Source organism: Euprymna scolopes, chromosome 1 (genome assembly GCF_053919585.1).
Source record: "Euprymna scolopes isolate OS-2025 chromosome 1, ASM5391958v1, whole genome shotgun sequence".
In the NCBI taxonomy this organism is placed as follows: domain Eukaryota; kingdom Metazoa; phylum Mollusca; class Cephalopoda; order Sepiida; family Sepiolidae; genus Euprymna; species Euprymna scolopes.
In genome coordinates, this window is record NC_136482.1 from 177840722 (window position 1) to 177860834 (window position 20113).

General features: G+C 31.4%; 1 protein-coding gene across 1 annotated transcript in view; it reads right to left on the minus strand.

Annotated features, from left to right (window-relative positions):
* Positions 1 to 20113, minus strand: part of LOC145277787 (uncharacterized) — a 330110-nt gene that overhangs the window by 193716 nt on the left and 116281 nt on the right. Inside the window, exon 2 of the mRNA XM_080129567.1 lies at positions 13012 to 13077. Within this exon, the coding sequence (XP_079985693.1) occupies positions 13012 to 13077 (66 nt within the window). The remainder of the gene's footprint in view (positions 1 to 13011; positions 13078 to 20113) is intronic.

The following is a 20113-nucleotide window of genomic DNA, read 5'->3' on the forward strand; positions in this document are numbered from 1 at the left end:
TGGGCTCATGGATTTTAAATGTCTGAGGGAGTGGCACTCGTCTGACAAGACGCTGCAATCATATATATATATATATATATATATATATATATATATATAGCTTAGTCCATTAGAAGAAAAGAGTGAGCTCAATTCTATAAGAGGAGACTTATCGGGACAACAACAAGTATCATTGGAGCTTATATAGGAGAACAATAGAAATGGTACATGAATTCTCAAGAACTGTATATCGGTAAATATAGATTGTATTCCCTTATTGAATAAATGAACCAAACAATTAGTTGGTGGATATCCCCCCATTTTATATATATTTTATATTATATTTTATATATAGAAGAGGTTCAAAGAAGTATAGAAAGCTTCTTTAAGATTTGACCTATCAAGGTGTGTAAAGCTCAACAAATATGGTGGAGCTTAAATATAATAATAGCAATTATAGACAATACAAAGTCATATGTTGCTTTACATGGATTTATTTGTTGATGTAATAATTACTGTTTCCTTATTACATCAACAAATAAATCCAAATATGTTTTTGTATTATTTATAATTGCTATTATATATATATATATATATATTATATATATATATATATATATATATATATATATATATATATATATATATATATATATATATAAAGTAATGTGATTGATAATTTAAAATTTAAAAATCAAATTATAATTAAATTAAAAATATATAAACCTCCTTTGCTTTAACCGTCCTCTATTTTTTCAGGCGGAGGGGGAGTGCTCTATTTTTAATTAAGGTAAAAACAAACAGTGGGGTGAATTGTTCAAACCGATCGCACGACTCGAACCCAGAACTCGAGTCACCTTTAAGTCAAATTGGCACACTCTAATGGATAAAGCTAATTTCAAATACTATACAGCAAGTAGAGTAAGCAGACAACACCGATATAATTAATGCTTGCCTCTCTAAGATTTTTTTTCCAATATATTTTTATCACACAAAATATATGTTAAAATATTTCTTGGTTTTGGTATTGAAAAATCCACTTTAATTGTTCTAGTTAGTGTAATTTGTAATTAACTCACCAAGTGTATCATCTCTTATGAAGTTTCTATCTAGCACTTTTTCCTTTCTGACTGTATGTTACGTGATCAACCAATTTTATTTAATATCGTTTCTATCACTCTCGCTTCTGTGATTTGCTCTTTTATAAGTAATTGAAGTTAATAAGGAATAAAAAGATTGAACTAGTCCGTTATGAACAAAAGAGAATAAGACCACAAGTAGTAAAAATATTTAACCTGGATGAGAGAGGGAAGGAAAGAGAAAGACAAAGAGATAGAGAAGAGAAAGAGAAACAGAACGAACGAGAGAGAGAGAGAGAGAGAGATCAAACGAAAGAGAATACAGAGAAAAAGATAGATCAGAAAGCGAATAAATTGGGATTTTGTTTTTTCTTTGAATTTAGTCATTTTATTATTATTATTATTATTATTATTAATAATAATAATAATAATAATAATAATAATAATAATAATAATAATAATAATAATAATAATAATAATCATCATCATCTAAAACAAAAGAAAAAAGAAAAAGAAAAAAGAAAAAGAAAAAGAAAAAAAGAAAAAGAAAAAGAAAAAAAGAAAAAGAAAAAAAAAAGTAAAGCAAAAAGGTTTAATAAAATAAGGCAGTTTTGATTAAAAATCACCCCAAACTTTTTAATTTACCCTCTCCCCCGGACAATGCTGGGTTTCGTTCGCTCTTAAATTATAGAATCTTATATAATTAAATCACAAATGATTCCATCTACTATTGGGATTTAAACCTTAAATAAGAGGAATATTAAAGCGAATCCACAGTTGGTCATGTTAAGAAATGCCACTTTAGACACGTCGACCATCAGAGCCACTAGTGACTAATTAAAATAGCGAATAGCTACCTTTTGTGTGTGTATGTGTGCGTGAGTGAGTGAGTGAGAGAGAGATAAGTGGATAGAGAGGGAGAGAGAACAAAATAGAAAGATATAAATGTAATTTAAGTAAGAAAAAAACTAATGAAATAAAATATATGTAGAAGATATCGCTGGCAACCTTTGACATTAAAATCACTAGGGCTATGACAACAGCATATTCTTTTCCTTGTTTTGATTCTCGGGTATATATCCATTGATATCTTATGTTTTTAAGTAGAGTGGTGTGGTTCTCGGTCGATTAATTGTGTCTGTGTCGGATATATACTCAAGAGTCAAAACAATGAAAAGAATATGCTGTTGTCATATCCCTATTAAATCAACTTTGCTTAAATGATTTTAACTTTTTATGAGAAAAACATCCGTTTACTAACAATTAAACATTTAAAATCACAAACAGTAGAAACCAGAAATGTAGTGAAAACACCTTCATCTTCCTCCGAAAATGTGCAAACAAAGAGAACACTTCTAACTGGACTAAATCTTAAAATCGGTAAATATGATATAAAAAATGAAATATTTTTACCTTTAAACTATTTTTCATCACTATAATATATATATATATATATATATATATATATATATATATATATAGTGAATAAATGACAAAAGTCTATATTCCAAATTTCATGATGTTGACCATCTTATATTTTATTCCTTTAATTCATTGGACATTGACAATTCTTGCTTCGAAACAGATACCGTCAAGAATTGTAAATGCCAACTGAATTAAAGGAATAAATTGTAAGATGGTCAACATAATGAAATTTGGAATATAGACTTTTGTCACATATTCATTATATGCTCTGTAATTACATTGAGCTTCTTAAATATAAGTGAATAAAGAATATTTCCACAGAAACATAAAATTGTATTCCTCTCTTTGTTCACAGTTTAATTAATATGAAAAATAGGTACAGTTTCACAAATTAATTTTCATACTGAAAACAGAATTTTATACATTTTTATCCCAGAATGATTTCTGTATATACTATTTATTCAAAAGAAATCTACATTTAAGAAGCAGCCTCATTTGCATATTACATTGAAAAAAATCTATTTTAATGATGAGCTCGATGTTATTGTTTGTTGTAATATAATTGTTTTAATTGTTCTATTTAGAAATATTCAAGTTGATTTAATTTATTTCAATTTGATTTATATTTCATTTAATTTTACTTATTAACAACTGACAACAGTTTATAACCGGAAGAAAACCCATGAGAGTTATTTCCTCTTTCAGTGTTTGATTTTTATAGACCAAGCTGGATGTGTTTTATGCTTCTCTAAATTCAATATGAAGTCACTTTTTGTAACAAGTTAGGATATTCGGTGTACTTTAAATAGTATGCGACTAAACCTTCTGCCTGGAAATATGCTTCGACTTGGCCATGCCGATTATATGTACAGCTAGTATATAATTATTTACTATAATAATTATTAAATACCTACAGACACTAGTGTTTCATCCTTTTGGGAATCATCAGTGCAGAGTGTCACTATTACGGCCGGTTGGGAGAGTCAAACCTAGCAACGAAGCCGTCTCTGACTCCATTAACAAGGAACAAATCCACCTGGCCACCGTCAACCACAAGAAATATCGTTGAAATTTAAACATTTATTTTTTAAATGTCTTAACATCTGTCAGAGTGATCAAATGATAATATATATATATATATATATATATATATATATATATATATATATATATAGATAGATAGATAGATAATGAGCAGAGGTGGGAGCAGTATTCTATTAGGATACAGAGAAACATGAAGAATTTATAAAAATTCTGAAATGTCTATAGACTTTAAATTCCAAAACAAGTGATTTTTAAGGATAAAGAAAATATGGATATTAGGTTTGTGCAAAAAATAATGTTTTTTTTTACGTATATATCTGATAAAAAACGACATTAATTTTGCACCAACCTAATAATAATTTTATTACATTTCTTATGGTTCGCCTGTTCTTTAGTTTGTCTTTTTAGATGTCTTATCTAGAAAGATTAGAATTCTGTCTGGCATTTCACCAAAGAAAATAATAAAGAATTAGTCCGTTTTTATTTCATTCCAATATTGGGAGAAGAAAAAGAAAATACAACTATATATATGGGGTTATCACATACACACAATGTAAAAGGATTAGTGTGTGTGTGTGTGTGTGTATAAATGCATGTACATATTTGCATGTGCAAGTATATTCATGTATACAGATCTGTTTTTTTTTTTTTATGTATATAGTTTATATATATATAAATATATATATATATATATATATATATATATATATATTTTAGCCTGACGATTTCCTATGGGGATGAAAGGCGGAATCTTCTGTGTAGCTTAATGGCGATATAGTTTCATAAATTATTACCTAGCACTGCTCATGTATTAAACACTCTTAAAGTAATTACTGAAAATTGATACATAAAACACTATATCTCTTTATAAAATCTTATGTAGACACATAAAATAATTTATATATATATATATATATATATATATATATATATATATACTAGCGAAGTGGTGGTGCGGTCTTGCCAGGTCGCAAAATACGTTTAAATATATTTCAATTCATGCAAATTTTGTATTTATTAATATAGAGCCAATTTTCTATTGAATATTATATTGTACCTAATATCTAGTAGTGATTTCAAAAGGTAAAAAAAAAAAGAAAAAGTGGCATCAACTAGAATCGAACCCAAAACTTTTAGTGCTCCAGCCGTGTCTCCTACCGATGTAATTATTAAGAGATAGGTAAGAAAGATTTAATATCATTAAATCTTTCTTAACTATCTCTTAATAATTACATCGGTATCTATCTGAAAAAATAAATTGAATTTGGGCATGCGTAAAAGTAATAGCAATATGTCGACAAATTGAAATGAACATTCTGCATTTCACCATGTCGATATATGTCTGTATGCGTTATTCATCCATCCAAACATAGATTTTACTTGTTATAAACCATCCTTGGTGTATGATTACTATTTCCTGATAATTTCAGTGTTATATGACCAGTAGTTCAAGAGTTTATCGGTTAAATATTTGCAGACAGACACATACATCTGTTTATATATATATATATATAACTACTTCATTTACTCACAAAAAGTTAATATACAAGAGTATAAAGTTATGCGTAAACTTCAAGTATTTACTTCAAAAGTGCTCAATACGTAGGTAGAGCTAGTTAGTAATTTATAAAATATATATGGCGATTAAGCTACACTGAATATTCCGCGTTTCATCCACTCTAAAATTCTAGAGTGGATGAAACGTGGAATATTCAGTGTAACTTAATCGCCACACACATATATATATATATATATATATATATATATATATATATAAAAGAGAGAGAGATGGTACGAGTAAATAAGAATGTACATATATAAAAAATAATATTAATAACAAAGAAGGGGTGTGATAATTAATAGAATGGATTCAACCAAACACTATATAAAAACAGTAATTTGTAAACAGGCACATTAATTTGGGGAGAAAGGGACGGAAGACACAGATAATAAATATCTTTTAAATTACATGAATTGGTTAGCCTAAATTTATTTGGAGGAAAAAACGAGATCTAGTATTAAAAATAATTTTGTTCATGTACTTTAAAAGAGGTGGTGTTTGATCAACACTGCTGGGGGAGCCATGATTTAATATAGTGTTTTGTTTTTAAGTCTCCCGAAACAGTGTTTGATGGTAGACAAAATATGATGCCTTTAAAAATATTGGTACTATTGTTTGTTCATGTAAGTAAAACTCTTCAGCAATACGGGAGATTAATTGACTTACTAACAAAATAATGTTCCTACAGGAGGACAATTTTTTAAAAAGTTTTTATAGTTTTAAAGGAACTTCCAAGACTAATATATATATATATATATATATATATATATATATATTCCTTAAATTAGCCCAACCTTGACTGTCAAGTTTTAAAATTTCTTCCATTTCTTTTTTTCTACGCAAATTTTGTCTTTCATTTAATAATATAATTTGAACTAATTCCTTTTTCCTTGTACCCATTTGTGAATTAGTCCACGGATTTCTGCCTTTTGGATTACTTTGGACATCTTCCAATTGCGCGATTTCTTAGGATTTTACTTGTGAAAATGGAAATTTAACTAACTTTTTTGGATTCTGGATTTTACCGTTATTGGATATTTTACCCTTTACCAGACTATCGATTCACGTGAAATCACTTTTTTCTTCACCATATCCCTTTGTTTCACTTTTTGTTACCAAGTAAGATCTATGACTTATTTGTAGTTTCATTTAATACTTTTGCAAGCAAAATCCGATCCCGCATTTTGCTAAATCCTACCCTCTGATGAGAAGGAAAGTATTTCTTTGAAACTCCATGGATTAAGGACTATCCACTTATTTAGTGCTTCATTTTTAAAATTAAATATGTTTTTAACTCTTTTTCAGCGTGTTTTTTAACATGTTTATTAACTACTTGTTCTTATATCTATAATATAAAGCTGAAGGTCTGTGTGTGTGTTTGGTCACGAATAGGCTCCTATATGGTTGACTATTATAGAAAACTGATCACATATAATGATAGAAGATATATTGTGATACAGGAATGGGCATGTTTGATCTGGCATAATGAGGATTCATTAAAATTGTGGGGTCTGCTTACGCGCCTGGTCCACAAAGTATGGAAATAAAAAATTTTAAAATTAAAAAAAAAACGTTTACAAGTGTTTTTGATATAGATGTACATAATAATACTTTGATAAGTATGTTTTAACTTAAATAGGGATGGTATAATAAAATTGTGGGGTCTGTGTTCGTGCCTGGCCTCCATAGAATGGAAATAGGCACAAACTTTAATAAAGACTTTTCATATCTATCTGCGTAAGTATACTTTGATAATTATGTTTCAGTTTGAAGAAATATGGTATAATAAAATTATGGGGTGTTCGTTCGCGCCTGACCTCTATAGAATGGAAATATGTCACAAAGTTTAACAAGGTTTTTTAATATAGATCCACAGAATATTGTGATAAGTGTTTGAGTATGAACAGGTATGGTATAATAAATTATGGGGTTTATCTATTTTATTTTTACTTCCATCATATTTTGCTTTGGTTTTGATACCCCCAAATTCGAAGCTATCTCTTTACAAGCCTACCTTTTCATAACCTATCATACTTTCATAAATCAGAGTCCATTTTCTGTAGGCTGTTTTTGAACCCAGTCAATGACGGGTACTTTTGCTAGTATATATATACTATATATATATACACACATTTTTCCCGCCCTAAATGTTACCGTCTTTCCCATTGGATCTTTATCATATCTTTTTCCTCCCTTTTTCCCATTTCTTGCTTTCCCAATCTCTTTGAATCCCTACAAACTGTCTAAAATCTGTAAAATGAATTTTTTTATGCAAATATGAAAAATTTTATATTGTTTGTTTGCTGTGATGCATTAACCTGCAATATTTATTGTATATTTTGCAAACCTCTGATGAGAGGAATTGCACTCTTCGAAACTCCATGGAATAAGGTTTTTCTTGTATTATTTGTATTCCTTGCGGTATAATTAAAATTTTGTATCCCTTCCTTACAGGTTTATAAAGGTTTTTTGAAAATTTGAATAAATTTTCAATATAAAGATTTTTATCTTATAAAAAAAAAAAAAAAATATATATATATATATATATATATATATATATATATAACATATGCATGAATTATATAAATAGTGTCTATTTGAGTTTATGCATACATGTGTAATATATGAGTGTGCAAATACATGCATTTATCTGTGTATCTCTGACATATATATATATATATATAGTATAGTTTTTTCGAGTGTTAGTATATATATATATATATATATATATATATATACACACACACACACATTCGTTTGTGTGTGTGTATTGTTGCATACGGGTGTGTAGTATGAGCGAGAGTGCCTGACTGTTTCGAAATGGAGGAGCAGTTTTATGAGGCTGCTGCAAATAAGATCAGAAGCTCGAGGGACCCGGGAGACATTGCTAGTAATATATATGCTGATATACGATAAGTACTAGTCACTCTTTCAAAGGAAATTATTTTTATTTTATCAACATTTTATCAATTCCGTGATGCAAGTATCATTACTACACAGAATCAAATTTGTAATGGAGAAAAAAAAAAACCCCAAAAAACCCCCCACAAACAACAAAACAAAAAAAGCACATGCTATATAAGCAAACAGATTTTTCACCCTCTCTTCTCCCCCCTTTCGTTTTTTTTCTTTTTTATTTGTATGCACTTTTTATATTTTTCTTTTCTCAATTTTGTCGAGGCCCGTTAGGAAAAAAAACAAACTTTAATTTTCTTTGTAATGTATACTGAATATATATATATATATATATATATATATATATATATATATATATATATATATATATATATATATATATATATATATATATATATATAAGTGATGGGACGATTATAATTTTTTTTAACGATTCCGATACAAGTACCGATTTCGATTCTTTATAACTTCCTAAATATTTAGTTATGAAGTTGTTTTTGTTTTCAGACTACCGTAAAAACTCGTTTAATATGTGCCTATATTCGTTTATTCGTTTCCTGGAATTTTAAATGTTATTTTTGTTTCAGCACACTCGAAAACCTATTCTGTGGTAATTTTAAAGGATTTTTGAGGGTGGAAAGATACTGCACCTTTATCAATGTTTTAATCATAATCATTTGTTTTTCTAGATTTGCATAAGAATTACAAAATATCTGATATTTCCCCAAAACCTCTGGCCATGATGGAGGGAGACTAAAACTTGCTGCTATGGTTTCAAATGATCTGAAATAACAACAAGGGGAGACTTGATTCCAAATATTTCTCATATGTTACACCTCCCCTCTTTTGGAAATAAGGTTCAATTATGAATATTGTTAATATCAAATAATCCTTATACACTATGAAATTTACTTTATGTATGAAAACCAAAGAAGGGAGATATAACATATGAGAAATATTTGGAATCAAGTCTCCCGTTGTTATTTCAGATCATTTGAAACCATAGCAGCAAGTTTTAGTCTCCCCTCCACCAAGGCCAAAGGTTTTGGGGAAATCTGTGTGTATATATATATATATATATATATATATATATATATATATATATGTGTGTATATATATATATATATATATATATATATATATATATATATAAACAGGCTCCTTCAGTCTTTGACAGACTATGCATACCCACGAAGGGGTGCCTGTGTGTGAAATTTTTGTGGCAGGATGTGCACAATCTCCAACCATACCTCTCCTGGGTCGACATTGTTAAATATTAGTGGCAAGTGAAGTGTATGTACAGAACGACTGGAAACAAATGCTGAGATAAGCAGAGAGCACATACAGCATCTAGAATTCCTAAATGGTCACCCATCTGGTACTAACCAGGCCCAACATTGCTTAACTTTGGTGATCTTAGGAGAACCGGTGTATCAACGCGATTGTGCCGTGTATATATACAGGGTGACCCCCAAAAAACGGGCTCCAACTCTAATTATGCCCCGTTTCTTAGTGTTTTGTCCGAATGAAATGAAACTTTGGTCATAACTAGTTTATTATATTCAAAACATCACATCAAAACACTAGGGTCTTTGGCCCTTTTTTTCTCCGTTGACTGTAAAATGCTCAGAAAAACAATTGGATGCCCTGTTTTTTTTGGGTCACCCTGTATATATATATATATATATATATATATATATATATATATATATGAATCTAGAAAAATATAAAATTAATTAAAAAAATGTGTAAGAAATTAATCAACAAGTTGTGTTGTAAGCCATGTTTAGTTTTAAAAGAGTTTCTGATGGGTAGTTATTCTATACAAGTCCTAGCGATGATGACTTCTCTGTGGGCAGCTGTTCTGTACAGGTCCCGGACTTTATAATTTTGCAGCCAAAGAGCAAAAGATCCTTCTTGTGTTGACACGAAAAAAAAACAAATGTGCAATTCTGATTTCTGATTGGTTGATAGCAGAACGTGAATTAATTTGATTTGTCAGTTCTTAGCAGCAACGTTTATAAATAGAAACCCCCAACACTAAGGGAGTATACCCCCCTTATCATTGGGGTCTCCTTGCTGCTTAGGCAGCTTGGAGACTGGGTAGAAAGTACTCGTCAAGAATCTGTTCTTGACACTCAGCCTGACAGAATACTGATTGAGGTACGCTGAACTGAGGTACACCGCTCGGTATAACCCAGGAGGTTCACCCTCCCAGGCCTTGCCACCCGACTTTCGGGTTAGGCAAGTTTATTGCTTGTTGTCTGAGGTGCCCCGTCCGGGGAATGCCGACGGGGATACTCAGGCAATTTTTGTAATTGCAAGAGTGCCCCTCCTTTAGGGAAGCTTGCCTATAGCCTACCTTCTGACCTTGTGTCACATATTGATGTTGTGGGCATCAGTTGAATATATACCCCCCCCCATTATCAGTCAAAAATATTGCAACAGAAACCATAGCAGCAAGTTTTAGTCTCCCCTTCATCAAGGCCAGAGGTTTTGAAGAAATCTGTATATATATATATATATATAATTATAAAACTCAAATGACCTTGTAACGGGTGTTGTAACCACACATCCGGTTTACAACTTCTGGTCGCCCATGCATACATAAACATAAACCCATAACAGCATAAACGCAATTTTCTTACAAATAAATCTACTTTAACCCGTTGACAACCATGAGAGCATTTTACAACAGCAATTTACCAACCACCTTCCTTTCTTTTTTTTTTATTTATTTATTCTACATTTTTTAATACACCTTTCTCAAAAACATTCATACATTTTTTCTACACTAGCAACATAAATAAATAGCCTCGAAAATATTTTTTTTTAAATTACATTACAAATAAATAATCAACGCGACAATAAAACATATTGTTTTACTGTGTACGTTTTCAGCATCCCAATTGTTTTTTTTTGTTTAAATTATCCAAATAAACAATTGTTAATACGTTCTGCATTTTTTTTACATCGTTCATTTCCATATTACGTTTAAGTTATTTTAACGCAATTTTCTTACAAATAAATCTACTTTAACCCGTTGACAACTATAAGAGCATTTTACAACGGCGACTTACCCACCGCCTTTCTTTTTTCTAATATACTTTTTTTTACATCGTTCATTCCCGCATTGTCTTAATTAGTTTTATTGAGCTTATTATTAACATATAAATTAAATATTTGAGTTATGAATGTTTGTTTTAAATAAATGAAAAAAAGTTACATTTTATTTTCATCTTCTATCTAAAAAGCCATTCTTAACACGGGGAGAGGTTTTTTTTTTTAACTATTCTGTACTTATAACTAACAATTTCATTTAAAAAAGATATCAAAATTTGAATTTAACTTTAAGTATTATGGTATCTGTTCAGTGCATATTTACCTATAAGTATGGCAAACCACTTATAATTCAATGGCTGTAAGCTTTTTTTTTTTTTAAATAAACAATTATAAACAGAAAGATTCATAAAAATCTATCTATATTCTTTTTTCATTTTAATATGCTTTCATAGAAATGTTTCTATCATGTCAAAAAAAAAAAAGTTCTTTACGTCACAAGTGTGACGCTCATACATTAATTCCATAGCTAATATATCATACTGACCAAATGGGTCACGGGTAGCCTAGTATATATACATATGAATCTAGAAAAATATTATAAAATTGATAAAAAAAAATCTAAGAAATTAATCAACAATGAAGAAATTTTTACAAGACCTATAATCAAATAGAATAAACCATAAGCAAAGAAGCAAAAATGATATCATTTAAGCTTAAATTAGATAAAAAAATAAAATGTGTAGTCAAGATAGTAACTTTTTATTTGTTGATAGACAGCAAAGATAATTTCACAAATAAACCTACTTGCAGATTAAAATATGGTTGAAATCTGATATGTGGGAGAGTAGCGCATTTTGACAGTCATTTATTTAAATGACTCTTATGCTCTTATAATCTTTTTGATAAGTTGTGTTTTATCTATGTGGTTTTAGCTAGATGCTTGAGAGGAGATAAAAAGTGCCAGTTTTTGTTGTGTGTGCATTTTAGATTATTAATCATTTTTTTTTTATAGTTTGTTGTTCGTGTGAAAATGCTATTTCAAACTTAAATGTGACAGATAATTGGGCACATCTAAAACCTTTGAAAAAGCTTAACATCGTAAAATAAAAATGGATTTCCTTTTAAAATTTCTGCCTGTTGAAAACAGGAAATATTCATGTATTTTTTATTTTTTGTATATGAAAATTAAATGAAATCTGTTATCTGGCATATTTCTCGAGGCATTTCATTATTGCCTTAGTTCTGCCATTTTCTAGATGGTGATAGCTGATTTGGTGTCCCTGACGAAATATGTTCCAACAGAAGGAATTTATCATATATTTAATTACGGAGACAGTCTAAGATGAATCATTATTATTATTATTAGTAGTAGTAGTATTTGTATTATTATATTAGTAGTGAATCTTTTGGTATAAGAATGATATTCTTTTTTCATAAAAAAATGTTTAATTATTATTAGTAGTAGCAGTAGCAATATTATAAGTAGTAAAATAATAATAACTCATGTATTTAATACCTAATAAGTACGAACCCAGTTCATCATATTGCCGAAGAATCTTTAATAATACTAGTCATAAATTTATTTAATGAAAATGTGTTTTGGAACGTCATTCTTATGTGATAAAATAAAAAGTAAAAGTAATTAAAAATTGTTTATTCAAAAAAAGTATCATTTTTACACAAAAAAAAATTACTACTTAGTAATACTACTACTACTACTATTACTACTACTAATAATATTAATAATAATTTGTCTAAAAATGTCCCAGTAATTAAATATGTGATAAATTCCTTCAGTTAAAATATCTGTTGGAACACGTTTCGTCTGGGACGCCAAATCAGCTATCACCATCTAGAAACCAGCGGAACTAAGGCAACAATGAAAGGCCTCGAGAAATATGCCGGATAACCAAAATCTTTTTGAATGTGAACAAAATTTTTTACCTGAACTTCCAAGTAATTCTGAATTTTGTGTTTCTTCATCTTCGCCTTCCTCACCGTATGGATTGCCTGTAAAGATGATAAAGAAAGAAATTAGATGGAAGCATTTATGGAGATTTTTTATTAAAAATAAATTGCATTGACAGCAAAGTGCTATTCTTAAAATCTTGTTGGTTTTTATGGCATGTCAACCATCATGGTTCATTTTATGCTAAACAATATATGATCTTTATTCTTATTTATTTATTTTTTAATTCACGATTGACAAGCGAGACCTGCGGAAATTCCACAGCAAACTCTTTCATATGTAATATATTGATGTTAGCATTCTGTGGATGTTCAGCGTAAATGGAGACGACCTGACATTATTGTAGCTCTTTTGTTAAAACTGCAAAAGTATTTATCTAAGCTAGTAGCCCGGTCGTAAAATATGCGTAAATATGATATTTTAATTCATGCAGATTTCGTATATATTATTATAGAGTCAATTTTCTATCGATTCTTATATATTATAAAGTTATGATTTCAAAAATTACACATATATATATATATATATATATATATATTCATATGACTTGGGTACATCAGCTTGAATCGAAATAGAAACTGAAACTTCTGAAGGAAGAAAAAAATATATAACTTGAGTGCCTTCAGCTATAATTGAAAACGAAACTAAAACTTAAAAATTCTTGGTAAAATTATTTATTAAAAAATAGATAACTTAAGTGTTATCAGCTATAATCGAAACTGAAGCCAAAACTTATGAAAAATTCTTGATAAAATTATTTATTACAAGAAATCGAAAGTTATAATAATTAAACGACAGTCACTCAGAAGAAAAAAGATGTAAACGCGTCACACAAAATAACACAATCGTCTTAATATACAGATTTGTAAATTATTTTAAATTTGAAGAGATATTTTGTTGCAGACATGTTCTTCTATAATTAAAAAAAAAAAATTGGAATAAGAAATAAATATTAAAACATAAAAACGTTTTCGGACATTATTTTTTATATCTTCATTTCCAAATATATATGCATATTTTTACAAAGGAATCACCACTTATCAATGCCCGGAGGCCACTCGAGGATAAGGGTTAATGGGTATAGATTAGTCAATGTGATTATAGCGTTTTAACACAGGTATTGGGATTTTTGTAAATTGGATTATATAGGGTTATGGGTCATCAAGAACTTGTTTACACTGGACTTGAAGACAATCAAATTGTAGTCACCTGGGAATTCTGCGATATAAGTTAACCAATTAAGTATCAAAACCTATATATATATATTTTTTTTTTAGAAATTTCAGAAGAATTAAAGGCACTTTTGATTTCACTTTAACATATATATATATATATATATATATATATATATATATATTTCTATTTATTTTTTTTTATTACATTTTCACCCCAAACATGTCAGTACAGTTGGGGAAGCAGGGACCTGGAATGGAATTCCAAAGTCTAGCGGTTCTGAGGAAGAAACTATTGGAGTAGAAAGATCTCTATAGTGTGGGGGTGGGATCTAGCAGCCTGTCGGGTTTGTCGAGGGTGCTCACGTCGTGGGGGCACAAGTGATTGCAGTTCGTCAGAGCATTCACCACTAAAATACTTGTAGAAAAGACAGAGAGATGCAACATTTCATCGATGGGACAGAGGCTGAAGCTTAGATGCCAGTTCAGGGCCTATCAGGTTTGCGACTCTCTTTTGAACCTTGTCAAGGAGCGAGAGACTAGTAGCAGATGCTCCAGCCCAAATGTGACAGTAATACTCCATACATGGGCGAATGGTGGCCTTATAGAGGTACAGGATACTTTGGGGTGTTAGTAGTTGTCTAGCACGGTAGAGAGAGCCCATCTTTCTTGCAGCGGCCCTGGCAATGCCTTCAATGTAATTGTTCCAACTCATGTTTCCTGTGAACGTTAGGCCAAGCAGTTTGAAAGATGTACTCTCAGATAAAGAGTCGCTGGCCATTGCTATAGGTGGTAGAGAGGGTTTCTTGTAATTATTGAATGACACTAGTTTAGTCTTGGCGGCATTGAACGTGACCATCCATTTTTGTCCCCATTCCACTACAGATTGAAGGTCTTCCTCTAGTGTTTCTGCCATTTCTTTAGAAATGTGTTCATTCGTCTTCCTGTCATGCCTGCCATAGAGTGTAGTGTCATCAGCATAATATACCCATCTCAGAGGCAATTTTGTCGGGGAGGTCATTTATGAATATCAGGAACAATAGAGGTCCAAGGATAGACCCTGGGGCACTCCCGCATTTATATCATATTGTTTAGATGTACGACCGCCGAGGACAACCTGGATTTTTCTCTTATCTAAGAAGGATTTAATTATGTTAAGTATTCTACCAGTGATACCGTATGGTCTAATTTTCCTGAGGAGACCCTCATGCCATACCCTGTCAAAAGCCTTAGATATATCTAGAGCTACCGCTCTGCCCTCTTCCGCTTTGTCCAGTGAATGGTATATACGTTCAGAGATTACAGTTAGGATGTCTGCTGTGGAACAGGCTTGTTTAAATCCATATTGTTGGTCAGTCAGAAGTTTAGCATCTGTAAGGTGATGGACTAGAGCATGGTTAATTAAGATGGAGACAGGGTTCGAGTTAGATAGTCAGCCAGACTCAGAGAGAGTCGGTCAGATTGGGAGCTGATGCCCCTTAAAACCGAAGGGGGGGGGGGAAGGAGACCATGTAGTCATAAACGCTTGAATCCCTGACCACTATCATGAACCAGCTGGTATGACTAAAAAATCATCTATATTTGTAAACTGTTGTCTCCGTTTGCCGTCATTCCACCAAAAGGAAAAAGGTAAATGTGTTTTGTCTGTCATCTTGTAAACGAACTTTGTATACCCCCCCTTCCAAGTAATGCGTTCCCGCCATCATCAATAATGTATCTCCCCTCTATCTCTATTAACAAGAACTGTTACAGAAATGTCTCAGCTCCGTATTAATATGTATTCCTGATTTATACACATTCCGATATGAACCTCCACCCCGACCAGACTATTTAACATCAAATGTTTTCTAGCACAGTAGAGGGAGCCCACCTTATTCTCAGCAACCTTTGCAATATCTTCAATGTAATTGTTCCAATTCATATAGCCTGTGAATGTTAAGCCGAAGAGTTTGAACAAAGAGCTCTCAGGTAGCGTATTATTAGTCATTGCAATCAGTGGTTGAGAAGGCTTCTTGTAATTGTAACTATTTGCTTGCCTGCCCACGAGGGCAGAGTTAGACACAAGGTCCGTTTGTAATGTGGGGGAAATCCAACTTCCCCAAAAGGAGGTCCTCTAGATAGGAACAAAAATAAAAATTGCCTCAGTCTAGAAGGACTTCTCCCCACAGGCCTGAGGCCAGAAAAGGTGAAGTGCAGTATAAGAACAGATACTACACTTTGTCCCCAGAGAAAAGCTTTGTTTTATTAGCATTAAATGTCACCATCCATTTTTGTCCCTATTTCACTACAGACTGGCAGTCATTTTCTAAGGTTTCAGATATATATCTTTCGTATTATGTTGTCTTTTCAGATGTTAAAAGTTGGATTTTAATAGAATTTAAGCTGACATATCTAAGATACATACTCTTATGCGTGTAAATGTATACGCTGCATACATATGTATGTATTAGATTGAAATATTCAAACTCTAGGGGAGAGCTCTCTCTCCCGCTGCACATGTAATGCAAGCCCTTTGTGCATCAAGTTGTCACTCGATTCCAGGGTCAATAACTTATCTTTGTCGCCAATGCAGACCATGTGTGTTAAAAAGTAAATCATAATTCTCTATCAGACCATGATGGGAAGTCGTTAATTGAAAGCATTACTTTGCAGGATAAAATCAATAAATCCTGCCAGAACTGTCATCAACAGTTTTAATCAACTTTCTATCATTGGCTGTACTGGGTGGGATGAGGGCGGTAGAAAGCGAAAAGATATATACTTTACTGTCAAAGAGAGAGAAAGAGAGAGAGAGGTGGGGAAAACTGACAACAGATTGTACATAGAGAATGAAAAAGTGCAACTGTAGTCAAAGTGAGCGTAACTAAAGAGAATATGAGGAACTATCTTGAACCCCCCCCCCCCCCAAAAAAAAAGAAAAAGGGAGACTGTCTTGAGAGAGAGAGAGAGAGAGAGAGAGAGAGATTGAGAGAGAGAGAGAGCGTATAAAGTGAGATTTAGATAGACTATACTGTGTGTGCGAGTCAGAAAGAAAGACAATTGACATAATACACTGTGGGAAGACAATAAAAATACAGTGGTGAAGTGACTAAGTAAAACAAAATAAATAAATAAGAAAAGAGAGAGAGGAACTATCCGGAAGTAAAAAAAAAAGAGAGAGGAACTATCCGGAAGTAAAAAAAGGGAGAGAGGAACTATCCGGAAGAAAAAAAAGGGAGAGAGGAACTATCCGGAAGAAAAAAAAGGGAGAGAGGAACTATCCGGAAGAAAAAAAGAGAGAGGAACTATCCGGAAGAAAAAAAAGGGAGAGAGGAACTATCCGGAAGAAAAAAAAAGAGAGAGGAACTATCTGGAAGAAATAAAAAGAGAGAGGAACTATCCGGAAGAAAAAAAAAGAGAGAGGAACTATCCGGAAGAAAAAAAAGAGAGAAGAACTATCCGGAAGAAAAAAAGAGAGAAGAACTATCCGGAAGAAAAAAAGAGAGGAACTATCCCAAAGAAAAAAAGAGAGGAACTATCCCAAAGAAAAAAGAGAGAGGAACTATCCCAAAGAAAAAAAGAGAGAGGAACTATCGATCAAATGGTTTTATTTAAAACTACGAAAATCAAAATTTTGGATTTTTAGCGGTTTTACTACTAAACTGCATTGAACATAAGGCTGACCTTTCACTTCGACATGTTGATTTGAGTTGTCCCCCCGTTTATATTTCATCGGATTTAATCATGACCGATGAATACACTATGACTCGCTTAATAGTAAAATTTGATTTGTTTGAATAATACTACTACTAATAAAAAATAATAAAACTACTTGATCAAATGACGTGATTTTTGGAATATTTCATCTTCGTTCCGTCACTGGTACGTATATCGTACAGCCTTTTCTGTATTTTCTTTACTTTTAATTGCCGCCATAAGTGCCAATCTGAATAAGCACCCAAAAATGTTTACCTCCAATAGGGAGCTTTCAATGAGGAGCTTAACAAATAAATATGCAGTTCTAGTAAGTACATTGGATACTGCTTGAATCCATCTTCTAGAGGGGAATAGATAAAAAGAGGATAGAGAGAGAGAGAGAGAGAGAGAGAGAGAGAGAGAGAGAGAGAGAGAATGGGGGGGATAAAAAAGAGGGGAGCGAGAGAAAACGAGAAAGAGAAAGAGAGAGGGAGGGAGAGATCGAAAAGTCAAGAGTAGATAATCCACAATTAATTAAAATTCTATTTATGGCGTTTCCAGCTTTTCTGAAACTATTCCTACTGCTTTTACAGAAACTGACATCATATACCCCCCCCCACACACACACACATAAAAAAAAAAGAAAAATATCAATGTAACTTTAATAAATGAGGAATCTGCGTCTGTTATGGATGGTCTCCGAAGTAGAGAAGGGATTTTGTAATGGAATCCAACAAGTGTGTGCATGGAGAATTGAGACTGGAAGGAGGGTGGGGGGAAGGTCAGTCAGTAATGGCCGACAGAGATTAACTTCGATAGTTTAATTACACAGAGCGCATATTTGATAATGTACGGTTAATTTGGGTACTTTTTCGTTATAATAACGAAAACCGAAATATTGAATTTCAAGTAAAACCAATGGCATATATTTAATTATGTTGAATTTAGTAACATATCCAAAAATTACGAAAACCGATGATGAGATAGAAAATTAACTATAAATGAAAATAGTTTTCGAAATAACTTAAGTTTATCATTCAAAGTGTTTGAAAATATGAGTAAGTGGCAGTTTTAGTCATTTAGAACTGCTTTAAAGCTTCACCGCTCACTCATTTTTCGACCAAATTTCAACAATTATTACAGTTTATAGATCACCTTCTCAGCTATATTGTGAAAAAAAAAAAATTTTTTTTTTTTCAATTTCGTTCAGTAAAACAAAAGTTATGAATTTACTGGTGTTCAAAATTGGAAAAAAACGTAAGGAGGTGAGCGACGTTTTTATGACTGGTTTCCATAGAAACGACGTTGCTTCAACGACTACTGTTGCTACCAATTCTCCGCTCTCCCAAAAATAGAAGTAACAAATGAAACAGAGAGAATGAAAGAGATAATCGGGGGGATTTTATTGGGAGATTTTACGTTACGTTTAATACGGATAGATCTAGTATTTAACTGATCGCGACATAACAGTTAGCAATTAACAATTGCTTTTAGTTGAAATTGACATAAAAAGCAAGTAGATGCCATTGGTTTTTCATTTTTTCAACTGTCGGATTTTGTTATTGCAACGACGAAGAACATTTATTTTATATGAAAAGAAAAAATGTTGGGTGCTTATTCAGATTGGCACTTATGGCGATAAACAAAAATGAAGAACTTGTATCGTTTACCTTCTCTTTACAGAACATCATATTCCAAAAATTATATAAATTGATCAAGTATTTTTTTTTAACTAAAAAATTTACAATTTTTACGATTTTTAGCGATTTTACTACTAAACTGCACCGAACCTAAGGATTCTCCGACACTTCGATTTGAGTGGTCTCCCTTTCTTTATTTATCTTATCACATTCAGACAAAACACTATAATTCGCTTAGTCGTAAATTTTGATTTACTTGAAAAAAAAAAAAAAACTACTTGATCAAATTATATGACTACTACGAACATCAAACGGACATTTTTGTATTTTCTTTATTTTTAATTGCCGCCATAAGTGTCAATCTAAACTTGCACCAAATGTGGATACTGCTATTTATTTGCTTCCCCACGAAAGCAAAATGCGACACAAGGTTTGAAATGACAAAATAATAATTTTGTTAGCAGATTCAAACTCATTTAGGCATTTATACTTCATGAAATTAAATTCGAATTTCAAAATAGTAACATCTTCGGAAAAAAAACACCCAAAAAGATGTTTTGTAAATGTATATACCTTGAAAAGTCCCAGAC